The 16,948-nt window shown below is 45.4% G+C and overlaps 1 protein-coding gene across 4 annotated transcripts in view; it reads left to right on the forward strand.

Annotated features, from left to right (window-relative positions):
• Window positions 1-16,470, forward strand: part of BEND4 (BEN domain containing 4) — a 47,858-nt gene extending 31,388 nt beyond the window's left edge. The window contains exons 3-6 of one of the 4 annotated variants that reach the window (XM_054163731.1): window positions 4,606-4,697; window positions 10,858-11,027; window positions 12,917-13,015; window positions 14,326-14,396. In XM_054163731.1, the coding sequence (XP_054019706.1) occupies window positions 4,606-4,697; window positions 10,858-11,027; window positions 12,917-12,974 (320 nt within the window). In that variant the 3' untranslated portion in view covers window positions 12,975-13,015; window positions 14,326-14,396. Of the gene's footprint in view, window positions 1-4,605; window positions 4,698-10,857; window positions 11,099-12,916; window positions 13,517-14,325 lie in introns of those variants that run through there. The other 3 variants (XM_054163713.1, XM_054163739.1, XM_054163721.1) reach the window with 3 other exon arrangements.
• The last annotated feature ends 478 nt before the right edge of the window (window positions 16,471-16,948 follow it).

Raw genomic sequence — 16,948 nt, forward strand, 5'->3', positions numbered from 1 at the left:
TAGAATAGAATAGAATAGAATAGAATAGAATAGAATAGAATAGAATAGAATAGAATAGAATCAACCAGGTTGGAAAAGACCTCAAAGATCATCAAGTCCAACCTATCACCAACACCATCTAATCAACTAAACCATGGCACCAAGCACCCCAGCCAGTCTCCTCCTAAACACCTCCAGTGATGGTGACTCCACCACCTCCCTGGGCAGCCCATCCCAATGGCCAATCTCTCTTTCTGGGAAGAACTTCTTCTTAACATCCAGCCTAAACCTCCCCTGGTGCAGCTTGAGACTGTGTCCTCGTGTTCTGGTGCTGCTTGCCTGGGAGAAGAGACCAACCCTCACCTGGCTACAACCTCCCTTCAGATAGTTGTAGACAGCAATGAGGTCTCCTCTGAGCCTCCTCTTCTCCAGGCTAAGCAACCCCAGCTCCCTCAGCCTCTCCTCACAGGGCTGTGCTCCAAACCCCTCCCCAGCTTTGTTGCCCTTTGTGGTGGTGAGAGAAGGCCCAGCTCTCCCTCCCCTACAAAGCAAGAAACCTCGGCTGACTCAGTCAGAGAAGCAAAGGATATGAGCTGTATTTACAAGCAAGATGAAATGCAGGTTATATATACACAATATACAGTATTTACAATATATACAAAAATATACAGCCAAGAAAGTAATACAGAACAATACTCCCTCCTCCGGACAGAGGAGGGTTCCCCCCCCCCCACATACTCCCTCTCTCCCCCTACCTCCCTTTTTTCCCAAAGAGGGTTAGAGAGAGAGAAAAGGTAGTTATTAAGGAGGAAATCTTGTTAGGCTTCAAAGCGCATGCAAGGATTAGTTTTGCTTATCTGTTATTCAAGGTCAGCTCCGGCTAGTTGTTCAGAAGCAGACAGGCTGGAAAGGCAGAACAGAGTGGAACTGAGAAAGATTCCAACTGCACTAAAACTTAAAGTTGCATTCTACCAATCTACCAATGAAATTCGTTTAGACCTATCTTTGTTTTCAAAATATTCAGCCAGAGTGTTCCAGCACTGTCCCTTTCTTAAAGGCACAGCCTCAAATGGTCACACCCTTCTCTGGACACTTTCCAGCAACTCAACATCTTTCCTAAACTGAGGGGCCCAGAGCACAACTTCACGAGGACCAAAGTAGTTTAAAGCTTCCAAACTGCTGATGCTTTGGCAGCTCTGCCCTCACAGACCTTGCTAAACAAGAAGCACCACATGTAGATAAGGCAGGAAAGGATACTTCCAAGTATCTTGTGACATCCCAAGCATCATGGAGCTCTCCTCCAAGTCCAGGTATCAGACATCATTCAAGCAGTAAAACAACCATCTATCATAGCCTCTTCCATCCTTACCATCACCTTGCAGGAGATGGCAGAATCTCACAGGAGATGCTGGTTGCCTGCAGTAACTTCCTCCCATGTGGTGGCTCTTGCCGACATTGCCACAGATTTTCCCATACTGCCCAAGGCAGCAAGCCTTCATGATCCTTGTGCTTCTTTCTTGGACAGCTGTTTAATCAGAGAGTAACCTGTGGGAGGATGTTCCTGGTTTAATCTTCATTTGGGGCATGTCAGACAGCAAAGACACACAGAGTGCTGTCTACAGCTCCCTGAAAGGAGATTGGAGACAGGTGGAGGTCAGTCTCTTCTCTCAAGTGACAAGTGATAGGAAGAGAGAAAATGGCCTCAAGTTGTGCCAGAGGAGATTAGGATTGGCTATTAGGGAAAAAAAAATCATTAAAAGAATGGCAAGGAACAGGCTGCCCAGGGAGGTGATGGAGTCACCATCCCAGGAGGTGTTCAAAGAATGTACAGACATGGCACTTGGGGCCATGGTTTAGTGGCCATGGTGGTGGTGAGCTGGCAGTTAGGCTTGATAATCTTAAAGCTAATCTCCAAGCACAACTATTCTGTGATTTATTTTTTTTCTAAAAGAGTCTCAAAATCTTAGCCTTCAGCCCATCCAGGTGGGATGAAAAAGATAGAAAATCTCTTTCCCACAGATGCTTTCTTGCGTGTAAAAAAAGGGAGAAAAGCCAAATCCCTTTGGGTTTTGCCACACTTTCTTATAAGCACCCAGCATACTCCAAAACTTTTACCTCTGCTTATTTTTCTCCTTTACACCACCTAAGAACTTGATATTATAATTTTTGATTGCTGGCTATATGCTAAACACACAGCTCTCATTACGGGGAGCCGCAGAAGGTGTTGGTGAGACTATTAAGCTTGGCTGCCCTTCTGACTTTTGCAGAATTGAAACATTTTCTGAAACCATCTGATGACACTTAGAACTGTGTTGGGTTCTTGTCCTACCAAAAAGAAAGGGGGAAAAAAAGAAAACATCCAGGCTCTCCTGCTCACATGGCAGTGTCATTGTGTAGTAGCTACACTACCGAGGCACTGCCTTGGTCTAGCAATAAGCACTGAAGTCAGTGGAGATGTAAACCAGGTACCAGGTGGCCAAGAAGGTAAATGGCATCCTGGCCTGCATCAGAAATAGTGTGGCCAGCAGGAGCAGTGAAGTCATTCTGTCCTGTACTCAGCACTGGTTAGGCTACACCTTGAGTCCTGTGTCCAATTCTGGGTCCCTCAGTTTAGGAAAGATGTTGAGTTGGTGGAAGGTGTCCAGAGAAGGGCAACAAAGCTGGGGAGGGGTTTGGAGCACAGCCCTATGAGGAGAGGCTGAGGGAGCTGGGGTTGCTTAGCCTGGAGAAGAGGAGGCTCAGGGGAGACCTTATTGCTCTCTACAATTACCTTAAGGGAGGTCGTAGACAGGTGGGGGTTGGTCTCTTCTCCCAGGCAACCAGCACCAGAACAAGAGGACACAGTCTTAAGCTGTGCCAGAGGAGGTTTAGGCTGGATGTTAGGAAGAAACTCTTCAAAGAAAGAGAGATTGGCCATTGGAATGTGCTGCCCAGGGAGGTGGTGGAGTCACCATCACTGGAGGTGTTTAAAAAGAGACTGGTTGAGGCACTTGGTGCCATGGATTAGTTGATTAGATGGTGTTGGGTGTCAGGTTGGACTTGATGATCTCTGAGGTCTTTCCCAGCCTGGTTGATTCAATTCTATGATTCTATGAAATACCTAACACTGTATTTACATGGTAAGGAATCCAAGAAATGTTTTCTTCTTTGTATGGTTTGCATTGTTTACATTCATTTACAGATGGTTGGTTGATATTGTTGGATGATGATGGTGATGATGATGATGATGATGATTATCATTACTGCTGACCTAATTTGTGTTTGTAATAATTACAGCCTTCTAACCTGCTATGGCAAAGTGTGATCTATCCAGTTAAAGAGGTGTAAAGTGGGTCACTTTTTTTTTTAGGGAGAAGTCAGAGCGGGGTGAAATGACAGAGGGATTTATTATTCATTTCAGACACTTTGCATGACCTGCTGTATTTAGACTGCTGGATGTAACACCACCTTTCCCTTTACTCTGTGCAAAGCAAACTCTTTACTAAAGGTGGTGTGCACCCTGGCTGCCTAGCCAAGGGGCATTGCTGCTGCACAATGTGACTGTCCAGGAGGGAGTGCAAAATACCTGTAAATCCTACCTTGAGACATTCTCAGTGATTCCAGTGCTTGCTTTTAGATTGCCAGCTTAAGACAAAGCTCCAAGCACCATGTTTTTCCAGGTGTAAAGGCTGAATGCCAAGAAATAATCAAAAAGCAAAGGAACACTGAAATATTCTTTATGGGGTTTTAGCTGAAATTGAGATTATCTCTGAGTATTTTCCAACAAAAACAACCTCTACAAAATGTGAGAGTGGATAAGGGACCTTGAGAAGGCTGCTTACTTAGTCTTGCATGAATCAGTGGTAACGTTGGGTTAATATCTGTTTAATTCTCCTACAGTGTTTCAGGCTCAGGAGAAAAGCACTGTATCTCAAAAATACTCCAGAGTTAATCAGGGATGTGGTAGCATCTGCTTAAGAGAGACCCATAATTGAATCATCCCTAATTAACCTATCACCTCAGCAGAAGGGAATAGGATGTTGATACCACTGCTGAAATGGATGAGAGTGATGGCAGTGGAAAGCAGGGGGGGGAGGGTAAGGGAAAAAGGAATAAAGCAATTTGCTTAACACCTAGTTTTGTAACAAATTTGGGAGGAGGGAGGTAAAAGAAATTAAAGTGTATGAATCATTAAATCTGCTCAGTATAGTTAATCAGACTGCAGTTTCAAAAACATTTAAGCATATTTACATGGTAATCAGTGCATGATTTAAGTCCAGGGAATGTTTTCTCCTTTGTAGGGTTTGGGTTGTTTACATTATTTACAGATTATTGCTTTTATTTATGTTTTTCACTTACTATCACTACTGCTGATGTCATTTGTGTTTGTAATAATTACCATTGCAAGCCAGGAGTGGTGGAAAACAAACCCACAAAGCCGAGTGGGATCTCAGTGCAGGAGCTGCGACATCAGTCGTGGATGTGTCGAAGGAGATGCCTGCACAGATCAAAATGAGCAGCATCTCCCCTCCAGAATAAACCTCAGCCCTACAAAAGAGATCCTGAAGAACACTGCTTGATTTAATGTTGTTGTTCTGTTGTGTGCTAGCTAGCTAATGTACAGTAATTGCAATTTGTCTCATGCAGTGCCCTGCCAGACTGTGTTAGATTATTTGAAGACTGTACTTCAGCATCACAACCAGCTCATGGTACCACAGCCAACAGACCATCCAACTGAGGTGAAGTGAAGACCACCTACATCTCTTTCTGTTGTGACAATCCTTTGCAAACATGTAGGCAAATGCACCACTTGGTACAGGAAGAATATATTTAGTAGTAAGAAGGTGTAAAATCTATTATTAAACTGTCATTCTTAGGTACAGTAACCCCCCCCACATGGAGGAGACTTATCACTAGTGTGATCTAGGGGGACTTTTCTGAGCAGCACATAACTCCCTCCATTGGCACCAGCTGCCCTTGCCTTGCTTTGGGTAATTTTTCCCTCACCTTCCCTCAGGAGCATCACTTTTGTGGGTAGAATTAAAGCTGGGAGTAGCCTGGTGAAAACTAGCTGGGTGCTTGATGGTGACCAGAGGGGCTGTAGCCTCTGCATGGGGTTACCAACCTGCTGTGTGTATGGACCACAGGCACAGTTAGTGTAGCTCTAGTGCAGCCCCAAGATGGTTAACACTAAAATACACATTTCCTCCATTTTGCAGACCCAAATACAGACTTCTGCAAGGCTTCTTTTCAGAAAGCATCCCAAACAAAATGTGGAATGTTGACAGTTTTATACTTTATGAGGAGATTTGGGATCATTCTAATTGTGTTCTGTTTAAAAGTGCTGCAGTGATGAAGCAGGGAATTTTAAGCCCTGCCCTTCTCTGGAAGGTAGATGTATGGATTTATCTGTCAGCTCTAGTGTAATTCATGTTAATTTTGCTCCAGTGTGTTTCTATCCAGGCTTCTCAAGAAATGCCCCAAATGAAGTGGTTTTATTGAGGCTTTCCTAGTTTAGCCTGTGTTTGAAGCGTTTGCTGTGCGTGTTTCCAAGTGTGGTATGTGCCACCACCCATTATTCCCACAAACAAAACCAGAAGAGGGAAGGCTTAGGCCTAGCCTGCCTTCCCTTTGCACACAGATGATGCATTGTACAATCACAGAACATCAGTTCCACTGAAGATGCTCTGCAGCAGTTCAGGTTGTGCATCACTTTGCTCCTCCATTCAGTTTTATCCTCTGCAAATTGATGCATACATAGCTATGTATTTATAGATATCATTAGCTGTCATCACTCAAATATAGCCCAAACATTCATTTGCCTTTTTTGCCTCTTCCATGCTTTTTAGCTTAACTTAAAATTTTTAAGCAGTGGTAAAACTGAGGCTATTCTATAGCATCCCACATGGAACAAGCCTGTCATGATGTGACAGTTTTGATTCAATTAAACACATAGATGCTAATCTTTTATTCATAAGCTTAATCATGTACAAATACAAGCATGAGTGCATTTGTACTTTGGCTCTTTCTTCAGGGTCTGCTTAGTTCATTTCTGGAAGGCTTTCTGTTTGTTTTAGTTTAATGAGTGCTGGACACACCAAGCCACATCATCTGTTTACCAAGAATCTTTTGCCCAGGAGTGCTTTACTTTCAGAGGAAGGAATGAAAGTGTAGCTGCAGCCGTAACCCAGCAATTTAGCAGAGTAGCATAACACTGTGTGTCATGCCTGTGGAGAAGAATGAGGGGATGTATCCTAAATTTCAAGGGCAATAAGAAAGAAGTAAAATAAAATTGAGGCTGAAGAGATTACACAAAATGCATTTCTCCCTTCTCAGTTAATAGTAATGTGAGCTCTCAGGAAATGTAGATGCTGGGTTTTCCTGCATCCTGTTTCCATCAGTAAAATACACTTAAACACAGAGGTAGCTTTTAGGGTAGCTTGCTGCTTAGCAAAGCCACATAGGAGCATCCATTCCTAACACATGTGTGCAAGCCCGGAGCTTTACACTGGGCCATTACAGGCTTGCATAGCATTGCTCTTTGCTGCCAGGGCAAAGGCAGTGCCCACAGACTTAGCTGCAGATTGTACTTTGCACTGGCAGCAGTAAGAAGGGTCCTCACTCGTATTTTCAAAGAGGGGGGAAAATGAAACCTAAGGTAGGAAAATAATTCACTTTATATCAAAAGGCAGAGCTAGCTGCTGAAAAAATGAAGTACCCACATGGGGATCAGGTGGCCCCTGTGTGTTACCTCTCTGGTGGAGCAAGCCAAGGAAATAGAAGTGTCAGCTCCTTGAGGTAGTGTTCACAGTTGCTTGAGTGTAATAGCTTTCCATGCTGCCTCTCCTGCTCTTCTTCCTTCCCCAGCTCTTTCACCACATCAGCAGATGGAAGGTAATGTTCATTCCACAGCAAAGCTCCTCAGACATTACTGTCTTCCCAGGGACATGTGTACCTGGCAAAAATAAAAGCAGCTTCATGTTTCATGAGTAGGAGTAAGGAGGAGTTGCCCCTGGCTCTTTTTCAGTGGTGGGAGGAAACAAGTGAACCACCAAGAAAAAAGGCTCAAATGATAAACAATAAAGTCATTTTAGCATGGCCAGCAGATGAAGAGAGCTGATTCTGACACTTGGCTCTGGTGAGACCTCACCTGGAGTACTGTGCCCAGCTCTGGAGCCCTCAATACAGGAAGGACATGGACCTGATAGAGCAGGTCCAGAAAATGATCAGGGGGTTGGAGCACCTCTGCTACAGAGACAGGCTGAGGGAGCTGAGGGTGTCCAGTTCTGGGCCCCTCAATTTAATAAGGACATTGAGACTCCTGAGCATGTCCAGAGAAGGGAAACGAGGCTGGGGAGAGGCCTTGAGCACAAACCCTATGAGGAGAGGCTGAGGGAGCTGGGGTTGCTTAGCCTGGAGAAGAGGAGGCTCAGGGAAGACCTTATTGCTCTCTACAACTACCTGAAGGGAGGTTGTAGCCAGGTGGGGGTTGGTCTCTTCTCCCAGGCAAGCAGCATCAGAGCAAGAGGACACAGTCTCAATCTATGCCAGGGGAGGTTTAGGCTGGATGTTAGGAAGAAATTCTTCCCAGAAGGAGTAATTGGCCATTGGAATGTGCTGCCCAGGGAGGTGGTGGAGTCACCATGCCTGGAGGTGTTCAAGAGGGGATTGGATGTGGCACTTGGTGCCATGGTTTAGTAGTCATGAGGTGTTTGGTGACAGGTTGGACTTGATGATATTTGAGGTTTTTTCCAACCTTGTTGATTCTATGATTCTATGAAAAGCAAAGGCTCTGGGGAGACCTAATAAAAACCTTCCAGTACCTGAAGTGGGCTGACGAGAAGGATGGAGAGAGACTGTTTGCAAAGGCCTGGAGTGATAGGACAAGGGGCAATGGCTTCAAACTAGAGCAGAGTAGATTTAGATTGCATGTTAGGAACACGTTCTTTACTCTGAGGGTGGTAGAACCCTGGAACAGGTTGTCTAAGGGCCCCATCCATAGAGATATTCAAGGTGATGTTCAACAGGGCTCTGGGCAACCTGATCTGGGTGAGGATGCACCTGCTGACTGCAGAGGGGGTCAGACCTTTGGAGGCCCCTTCCAACCCAGACTGTTCTATGATTCTATGATAACAGAGCTGGACTGTACATGAAGGGTCTCTTTTAAGGATTACAAGCTTGGATTTACAAGCTTCAGGGGGAATGAAGATTTGAGATGTTTGGGAAGAGGGGAGGGTCCCGTCAGGGAAAATCCATCTATCCCTTTATATTTTGTCTTCACTTGCAGCATTTTGGATTTGCTTGTAGCTGGATTTGCCAGCAGTTTGCACTGAGGTGAACAACTAGCAGACAGTCATGTAGGCTCAGCTCCCAGGGAAACTAAACCCCTGGGAGGTGGTGGTACCCTAAATCATACTGTAGTTAGTGATCTGTCTCTGACTCAATTTATAACTGGGGAAATCTTGTATCATCTACAATATTTGGAAATATCTACTGGTTTTGGTGCTGATGTGTCCAGTTCTGGGCTCCTCAGTTTAGGAAAGATGTTGAGTTGCTGGAACATGTCCAGAGAAGGGCAACAAAGCTGGGGAGGTCTGGAGCACAGCCCTGTGAGGAGAGGCTGAGGGAGCTGGGGTTGCTTAGCCTGGAAAAGAGGAGGCTCAGGGGAGACCTTATAGCTCTCTACAACTACCTGAAAGGAGGTTGTAGCCAGCTGGGGATTGGTCTCTTCCCCCAGGCAACCAGCTCCAGAACAAGAGGACACAGTCTCAAGCTGCACCAGGGGAGGTTTAGGCTGGATGTTAGGAAGAAGTTCTTCCCAGAAAGAGTAATTGGCCATTGGAATGTGCTGCCCAGGGAGGTGGTGGAGTCACCATCACTGGAGGTGTTTAGGAAGAGACTGGATGCGGCACTTGGTGCCATGGTTTAGTTGATTAGATAGTGTTGGATGATGGGTTGGCCTTGATCTCAAAGGTCTTTTCCAACCTGATTAATTCTATTCTATTCTATTCTCTTAACCCAAACTGGGGGCCATATGAACACTGTAGTAATTATGCCTCCAGCTTGGTGTGTTTTAATAAAGAGGTGTAGCTGTAACAGTGAATGAGTCTCTAGAATGGGGTGGTTTAATTTTTAGGGCACTGCAATTACTTCAAGTACATTACCAGGACCATCTTACCTTAACTGGGTAATCCTGAGCAGCAGCATTTTGTGGGCAGCGAGAATTAAATACAATTGAGGTACAATTGACCCAAAGAGGGCTTATAAATGTTGTGTGGATTTCAGGAACCTCCATAATTAGTTCCCTAGCATTCATTTAACGGTGGAATATTGAAGCACAACAATTCCAAAGGTTAAAAGCAACATTTCTTTCCAGCTGACACGGTGGCATTTCTGGAAAGCTATAATTTGAGTTAATACAGCATTCATTAATAATAATGAAGCTTTTAGTGTTCATAGCGCCTTTATTTATTTTCTTTACATTTTTCACAGTAACAGAACTGCTGTCAAGTTTCAGGGGTGTTCTACAGAAGTAATAAATTTCTTATAAAAATAGACCAAAAGAGTCACCTCTGAAGCAAACTGTCAGGTGCAGTGAAGTGATCCATTTGATCACGCTCTTCAAAGCCCCCTTTTTATGCATTTTAAGAGATTAAGAAGAAAGGTTATACTTAAATAGTGTGCTCAGTCACTGATTCTTAACTCTTTTTAGCCTGCTTGTTAAAGTGGAAATGATCAATAGCCACCTCTCACAATGTATTCCTTGTACCGCACCAAATTCCAGGTCTAGAAGGTGTGTAGATGTGGCACTTCTGGACATGGTGTAATGACCATGGTGGTGTTAGGTGGATCATAGAACAGCTTAGGTTGGAAGGGACCTTAGGCATCATCTACTCCAACTTCCCCACCTTGGGCCGGGACACCTCTCACCTGGACTAGCTACTCAAGGCCTCATCCAGCCTGGCCTTGAGTACCCCCAGGGAGGAGACATCCACAGCCTCCCTGGGTAACCTGTTCCAGAGCCTCACCATCCTGCTACTGAAGAACTTCTTCCTAAGATCCTAAACCTACTCTCCCTCTAAACCTACTCTCCCTCAGCTTCAAACCATTCCCCCTTGTCCTAGTGCAAGACACCCTCATGAAAAAGTCCCTTTGCAGCCTTCCTGTAGGATCCCTTCAGATATTGAAAGGCAGCTATAAGGTCCCCCTGGAGTTTTCTCTTCTCTGGGCTGCACAACTGCAGCTCCCCCAGTGTATCCTCACAGCAGAGATGTTCCATTCCTGGGATCATCTTTGTGGCCCTGCTCTGGACTTACAGAATACAGAATTAACCAGGTTGGAAAAGACCTTCGAGATCATCAAGTCCAACCTATCACCCAACACCATCTGATCAACTAAACTATGGCACCAAGTGCCTCATCCAGTCTCTTTTTAAACACCACCAGTGATGGTGACTCCACCATCACTTACTCCATGACTTACTCCAACAGCTCTGTGTCCTTCTTATGCTGGGGACACCAGAGCTGGACATGGTATTCAAGGTGGGGGTCTCAGAAGAGCAGAGCAAAGGGGCAGAATCACCTCTCTCGCCCTGCCGGTTGGACTCGGTGATCTTAGGGGGTGATTGGACTTGATGATCTTAGTGGATCCAAGCAGTGCACTTCTATGATTCCCTGAAATGCAATTTTACAATTACTCCTTCTCAGTGAGAGCAATTGCATGTTCAGTTGGGGATGTGTCTCGCTGTCAGTGTCACAGCTGGTTAAGAAGCGTGGGGTGGTTGCCGTCGTCGTTGGCTTGTTTTTTTATTGCAACTGACATCTTTATTTATTTGCCTTGTAAAATAAGCCATGGAAATATTTCACTGGTTTGTGTTTTTGTTGCTTGTTTTTTTTCCAGGGGAGCAAGCAGCTGCTGAACAACTACCCTGTCTACATCACTAGTAAACAGTGGGATGAGGCTGTAAATTCTTCCAAGAAAGACGGACGGCGGCTCCTTCGCTATCTCATCAGATTTGTTTTCACAACCGATGAGCTTAAGTACTCATGCGGCCTTGGGAAAAGGAAAAGGTCAGTGCAGTCAGGAGAGACAGGTCCTGAAAGACGTCCTCTGGATCCAGTAAAAGTAACATGTCTCAGAGGTACTGCATCTTTTCGCTCAGTGTCCACCATATGTGATCTCATTTCACCACATTGGCTCTGGCTCTGTAGAAGCGGTTGGCTGACAGTTTGCAGAACTAGGAGGGGTTGCACAGGCAGGTGACAAGCAGCCAGAAACCCTCCTCTTGGGGTTTTTTGTTTGTTTGTTTGTTTTGATACATACATACAAACATACCTGTATGTATGTATTCTATATGTGTTTGGGGGGGGGGGGGGGAAACCAGGGTTGCTGATTTTAAGAGAGGAGACAAGTTGCAAGGGCACGTGACACTAATGAAACAGCAAAGAAGGGAAATCAGTTCTGATTACACCTTCCTACAATAAATTAACAGCTGATAAACAGCACAATCCACCAAAAGAATAGTGATAGCCTAATGTGAGGTAAGCATTTGGCATTCAAGGGCACGGTGCATCATTGGAGTTAAAAGGTAACCCTAGTTTCAGAATAGGTTTGAACATTCTGAACATCTACAGGTTAGCTACAGACAAAAGGGTATACAGATGTCAAGGGTTTAACTCCTTTTTTTGCAGTACTGCTGCAACATTGACTGAAAAAACTTTAAGGGAACAACTTTCAGCCTGAAAAGGAGGAGGAGTTTTGTAAGCATATCGCAGTGCCGGACAGTGAAGGTATTGGAGGGTACTGAAGGGTCCAGACTGAGAAGAATTGTCTGTTGTGACAGTTGATACTGCAATTGCTCCAAAGTACTGGGCATTCATAATGAAAAGGACTTTATAAAGCCCAATTAAAGACATGATTCTAGTATCAGCATCTGCATTTTAGAAATGCATATGCTTAGAAGTTCTTTACTACAGTCCTAGTTAGCTTTATAGTATTTCTGTGAGCTTTTACAGGAAATTTTGGTTGAACTCACTTCAAGAATATTTTACTCATCAATGCAGTGTGACAAGCTGTATTTTAGTCAGTCAATGATAAAAATACCTTTAGGCATCCAAGTGGAGTCCAGAGTGGTTATATACATCAGACAGAGCCTCCTCACATCGGGGGTAGAAGAATCCAACAAGGCCAAGTAGATAAGACTTGTAGCTGGGGTACATTGATGTAAACAGGTAATGAACATACAGCCAAAGAGGTAGGCAAAGAGGTTCCTTTTTTGGTTTTTTTTCTGCTACATGATACTTTACCAGAGCTTAAACTTTATCAGAGCTTAATAGAAGGGCAAGTCCATTGCACATCACGCTGCACAGAGGTCTGGAGGGAGACTCAGGGTCCCAGAAGTTCTCCTGGAAACTGAAGGCCAAATAGAAGTGCATTCACTACTCTCTGAATGACTTTGAATTTCACCTAATAATTTATATGCCAGCAGAGTGTCAATACCCTTTTCTTCCCCTTTCTTCCCCCTGCCTCCCACCAAGACTTAACAGTAAATCCACCTTGTAGATGGACTTATGCTCATGGCCACTCACCTTTCTGGGGTGCTGGGCACACAGAATTTGTGGAACTCTCCTTGGGAAAAAAGAGAAAGGCAAATTTCCCTAATTTTCAGAAGCTTGAAGAGGAAGTCAAAACATTCAGTATCTAAAGACCAGTTAAGGAAACAGAGTAGACATCTCTCCCTTTGGGCTTTTGTGTGGGAGTGACCTGACAGCTTCCTCTGGTGCCAGAGGCTGGCCACCGGCTCCTACCTCTGCAAGCCAAGGTAACCGAGCGTCTGACTAATTCCCAGCGTGTCCAATTCTGCCTCCCCACCCCAGCAGGGAGGTACAAACTGCACTCAGAGTAGTTTAAACATCTATAAATGCTGTTAATAATATTCTTGCAACTGCCTGACCTCCAGAACCAGCTTTAAAAACCGCCTCCAGCGTCACTGCTTTGTGTGGCAACCATTTCTCTGAGAGAAACACCAGTTTGTGGAGCCCCACCTGCACCTAACTAGGTAGGAATCACTGCTGCCTGTGTGGATTTCTAGGGAAATGAATCTGAAACCAGGACAGCTATCACTTTTGCAGACAGGCTGCTGCAGGAGCTGTGCAAAAAGCACGTCCTAATTGTCCAAGAGATGAGATAGCTGGCAGGCAGGGGGAACTCCTGTAAAAGCACAGCGTTCCCTGGACTCGGGATGTGGTGACAGTAATGAAGTTACCTGATGCCACTTAACGGTGCCGCTGGCTTGTCAACAGCAGAAAAATGGAATTTAAAAAGATCCTGGGACACACAATACTGCATGAGGGAATAACTAATGCCACAGAATAAATAAGCAGCTCAGCTTCCACACGAGGTACAGTGCCTCCCATAAATCTGACAAGGTGCCCTCCCGTTTGAAATCCTGTTTGGATGTTTCAAAGCCCACGTGCACCTATTCGAGCTATGCCTAGCAGTTTGCAGCTCCGGGACTGGTAAAGCACCTTCTGCAAGTTTAGCAGATTGCATGGCAAAGAAGCTATAAAAAATAAAGAGAATTACAAGAAGTGTAATCATCACATACAAATAGCTGTAGGTGGAAGCAGCAGCTTCTTAAACAGCCAAATGATGCTGCCGTTACGATTCGCTTTCTCTGGCATAGAAAAACCCTTGCAAGGCTTCCCAAATTAGCCCTCTTGTCTCATTTAGCTATTTCGAAGGCCAATTTTAGACTCTGAAAAAGAGATGTCAGATTCAGGAAGATGGAAAGAGCAGGACTTAAAATGATAGATACTCCAAAAGCAGGCAGGAGCACCGACCTGAACCCAGGGTGGTGATGGTTTCAAGCAGGCTGTGGGCTGCCTGCTGCAGCCTGCAGGCATTGAAGCAGCCAGCAGAGGGAGGTCACAAAGAGCCACGAGAGTCATCACCTGAAGGTACAAATGGACAACAGGTTTCAAAGGAAGTGCAGCAGGGCTCCTGTTAACTTTCACAGGTACTGCCTACCCTGAAGCACAGCCTTCCCTTCAAACCAGCCCCTTTGTGTTTCCACAAGAAAGGCTTTTCTCCAGGTCCCACACTTGACACCAGTAGCTGAGGTATGACAACAAGCACTGCATGTGGAGAAACACACACTTGTGCAGAAGTAAAGCAGGTCCAAGTGGCATTATCATGGCATCCCCCATCAGGCTTAACTTCTGCTTCAGCAGAGCAGTAATGCCCCCCTCCCCTTGCCCCCTTCCCCCTACCACCCCCTTTCTTATTTCCCCTGAGCTTTTTGCCAGCTGGGCAGTGAGGGGTGCTGCACAGAAGAGTTGTTTTCTACCCTTGCCTGTTCTCCTGCAGAGTTCATTAGGATGCATTGTACTTCCAACCCGGACTGGTGGATGCCCTCTGAAGAGCAGATCAACAAGGTGTTCAGCGACGCCGTGGGGCACGCTCGCCAGGGCCGCGCCGTGGGGACTTTCCTTCACAACGGCAACTCCTACTACGAGGGGACTGACCAGCCGGGCTCACAGGATGAGGTCTTCAACAGAGGTATGCAAGATGGATCTGGGGACTGATGGCAGTGAGAAGAGCCTCGTCCTACAACAGTAGCAGCCACTTCACTTAGGAGAGACTGTTTGTTAAACGTACTTCGCCCTGCTGTCATTTTTAAGAGTCCAAAGCATGTCTGAACACATCCTGCAGGCATTTCAGCTTCTCCATCCTACTGTGTCCCAGTTAACAGAAAGAAATCCCATCTCAAGACCTGCTGTATGGGACTTCTCAGTGCCTATTATTTGCAAATCCTTTATAGCAAGCGCCCTTCAAAGGGGAATTGCAGTTCATTCCACCTAGCTCTAGAGGAAAGGTCATTAACAAAACCAACCACAACCAAACAAACCATAAAAATGTGAAATGAAACAGCAGCTACCCTCTCATCTGCCTGCTGGTAACAAGCCCAGGTCTGGACTCAGAACAGCTGGGTACTCTTTGCTTTCCCTGAGCGGGAGATGTAAGAGCGAGTCTGCAGGCTTATAATAAACAGGGAAGTGGTCTCCCATTTCCTCACAGAAAATAACATAAATGCTACCTTAAAACACTCCACAAGATGAAAAATTCAGGGGCTTCCTTTAGCCAACTCTGCCAGGAAATTAAGCTTCCCAGGTAGAACAGCAGCGCTCGTCAGCAGCAGCATCCTTCAAAGAGCCAGAACAGCAACAGGCATTCTAATAGATAAAAATTGCTTTGTGTATCAGATAGACACAGTATTTATCTAGATTTCTAGGGGATTAGAGTTGATCATGACAGTTTTCATTAAAAGAAGATGGAGAAAAACAAATTGCCATTTCAGAAGATAGGTTTTGCTTTGTCTGTTCCTATTCTGCAGCCATATTATGTCGCTTTAGAGGCTCCAAATTGCCTTTTCCTGGCTTTGCTTTCATTTGTGTTTTATACCCATTCCTTGAAATAGATGAGGCAGTGTGCTGCTCTTTAATAGTCAGATGCTCACTGCTGCATTCAGGAAGAGGGGTGGGTAAGAAGAGCCTACTTTAACCTTCTGTTGTAAGGAAGCACACGGTCCAGACTAAAGAGCTGTAAGAAAAAGAGTTGTGCTAGAGCAGAATTGACAATGACACATGACAGTGGAAGCAGATACCTACTTAAAAAATAATCAGTCCACTGAAAACCTTGAATTTTAAAGTCTTGGAAGTCCATTGTCCCCTCAAATTGATGCACTCCAGAAATATGCAATGCCAAAGAAACGATGCCCTTTCCTTCCCGTGTCAGGGTGTTTCCATCTTCTTGCCCTTGTCTGCTCACTCAGGCCAGTTCTGGCACCCTTCATAGCCTGAACCAGCTCTCCTTGAGGCACTGTTTCCCCACTGTCAGGTACAGGGAACTGGTTTTTGGAAAGAAAGTTCACTTTGCTTTCAACCATCCTTAGTGCTACCTCATCAGCTTTGACTCTCCTGAAGGCTTATCTCACGTTCCCCAGCTTTCCTAACCACCATGTGCAGGCCACAAAAGAAGCTACTAATCACTCCTTTTCCCCTTCTCTCCTCCCTGACCTGCAGGAGGCACCCAGTCCCTTCCTCAGAGATCAGGAAGGGTCCTCTGGGGTGAAGCACTCCTCTAGCTCTGGCATGACTACAACTAGAGGACCAAGGCAGTCCCTCAAAGATCAGGAAGGATCCTCTGGGGTGAAGCACTCCTCTAGCTCTGGCCTGATCACAACTAGAGGACCAAGGCAGTCCCTCAAAGATCAGGAAGGATCCTCTGAGGTGAAGCACTCCTCTAGCTCTGGCCTGACCACAACTAGAGGACCGAGGCATTCCTTCAAAGGTCAGCTCACCCACATAAGTCATCTGTTCCCACCATCTGCCTCTCTGCCTGCAGTTGTGACCAGTCTCTCACAGCCAGCATGGGGGACATCTCAGGATGTGGACTCCCCCATGCACCACCATAAGCAGGACCTCACTCAGCCAGGATATGCTTTAGGCCCTTAAACATCCTCTCAATTCATTTTAATTGTGATGGTTGTTTTTTTAAAAGGAGGTCAAAAGGCACTCACTTGCCCCCCAGAAATTTATTTTCTAAGAGTGAATTAAGCAGTTTGGTCACACTGGACCTCAGCAGGCCAAGGGGGTGGGGACAGCATCGCTCATTACAGGCTGGAGCAGTCAGTGTCAGGTGGTGGCCTCTGGAGGAGGAAACTTGCTGTATAGAAATGTCACAGTACAGATAACCCTGTAGTAGCTCTTTCAGTGTTGAACTTCCCCTTTTTTAAAAGAAGAACTGTGCTAGAAGATGTTCCATTGCTCAGCTGGTGTTAAGTCTTGCTGGTCTGTGTTTAATGTGGTGGCACTTGCCAGAACCCCCTTGGTATAGCAACATGTCAGAACGTGCGAGTCAGCCTTGCCCTGTGAATTTGTCCGCGGCAGTCCGTGTCACGCTGTGTTCTTGTAAGCATTGTGATGGTTTC

The sequence above is a fragment of the Dryobates pubescens genome, chromosome 1 (genome assembly GCF_014839835.1).
Source record: "Dryobates pubescens isolate bDryPub1 chromosome 1, bDryPub1.pri, whole genome shotgun sequence".
In the NCBI taxonomy this organism is placed as follows: Eukaryota; Metazoa; Chordata; class Aves; order Piciformes; family Picidae; genus Dryobates; species Dryobates pubescens.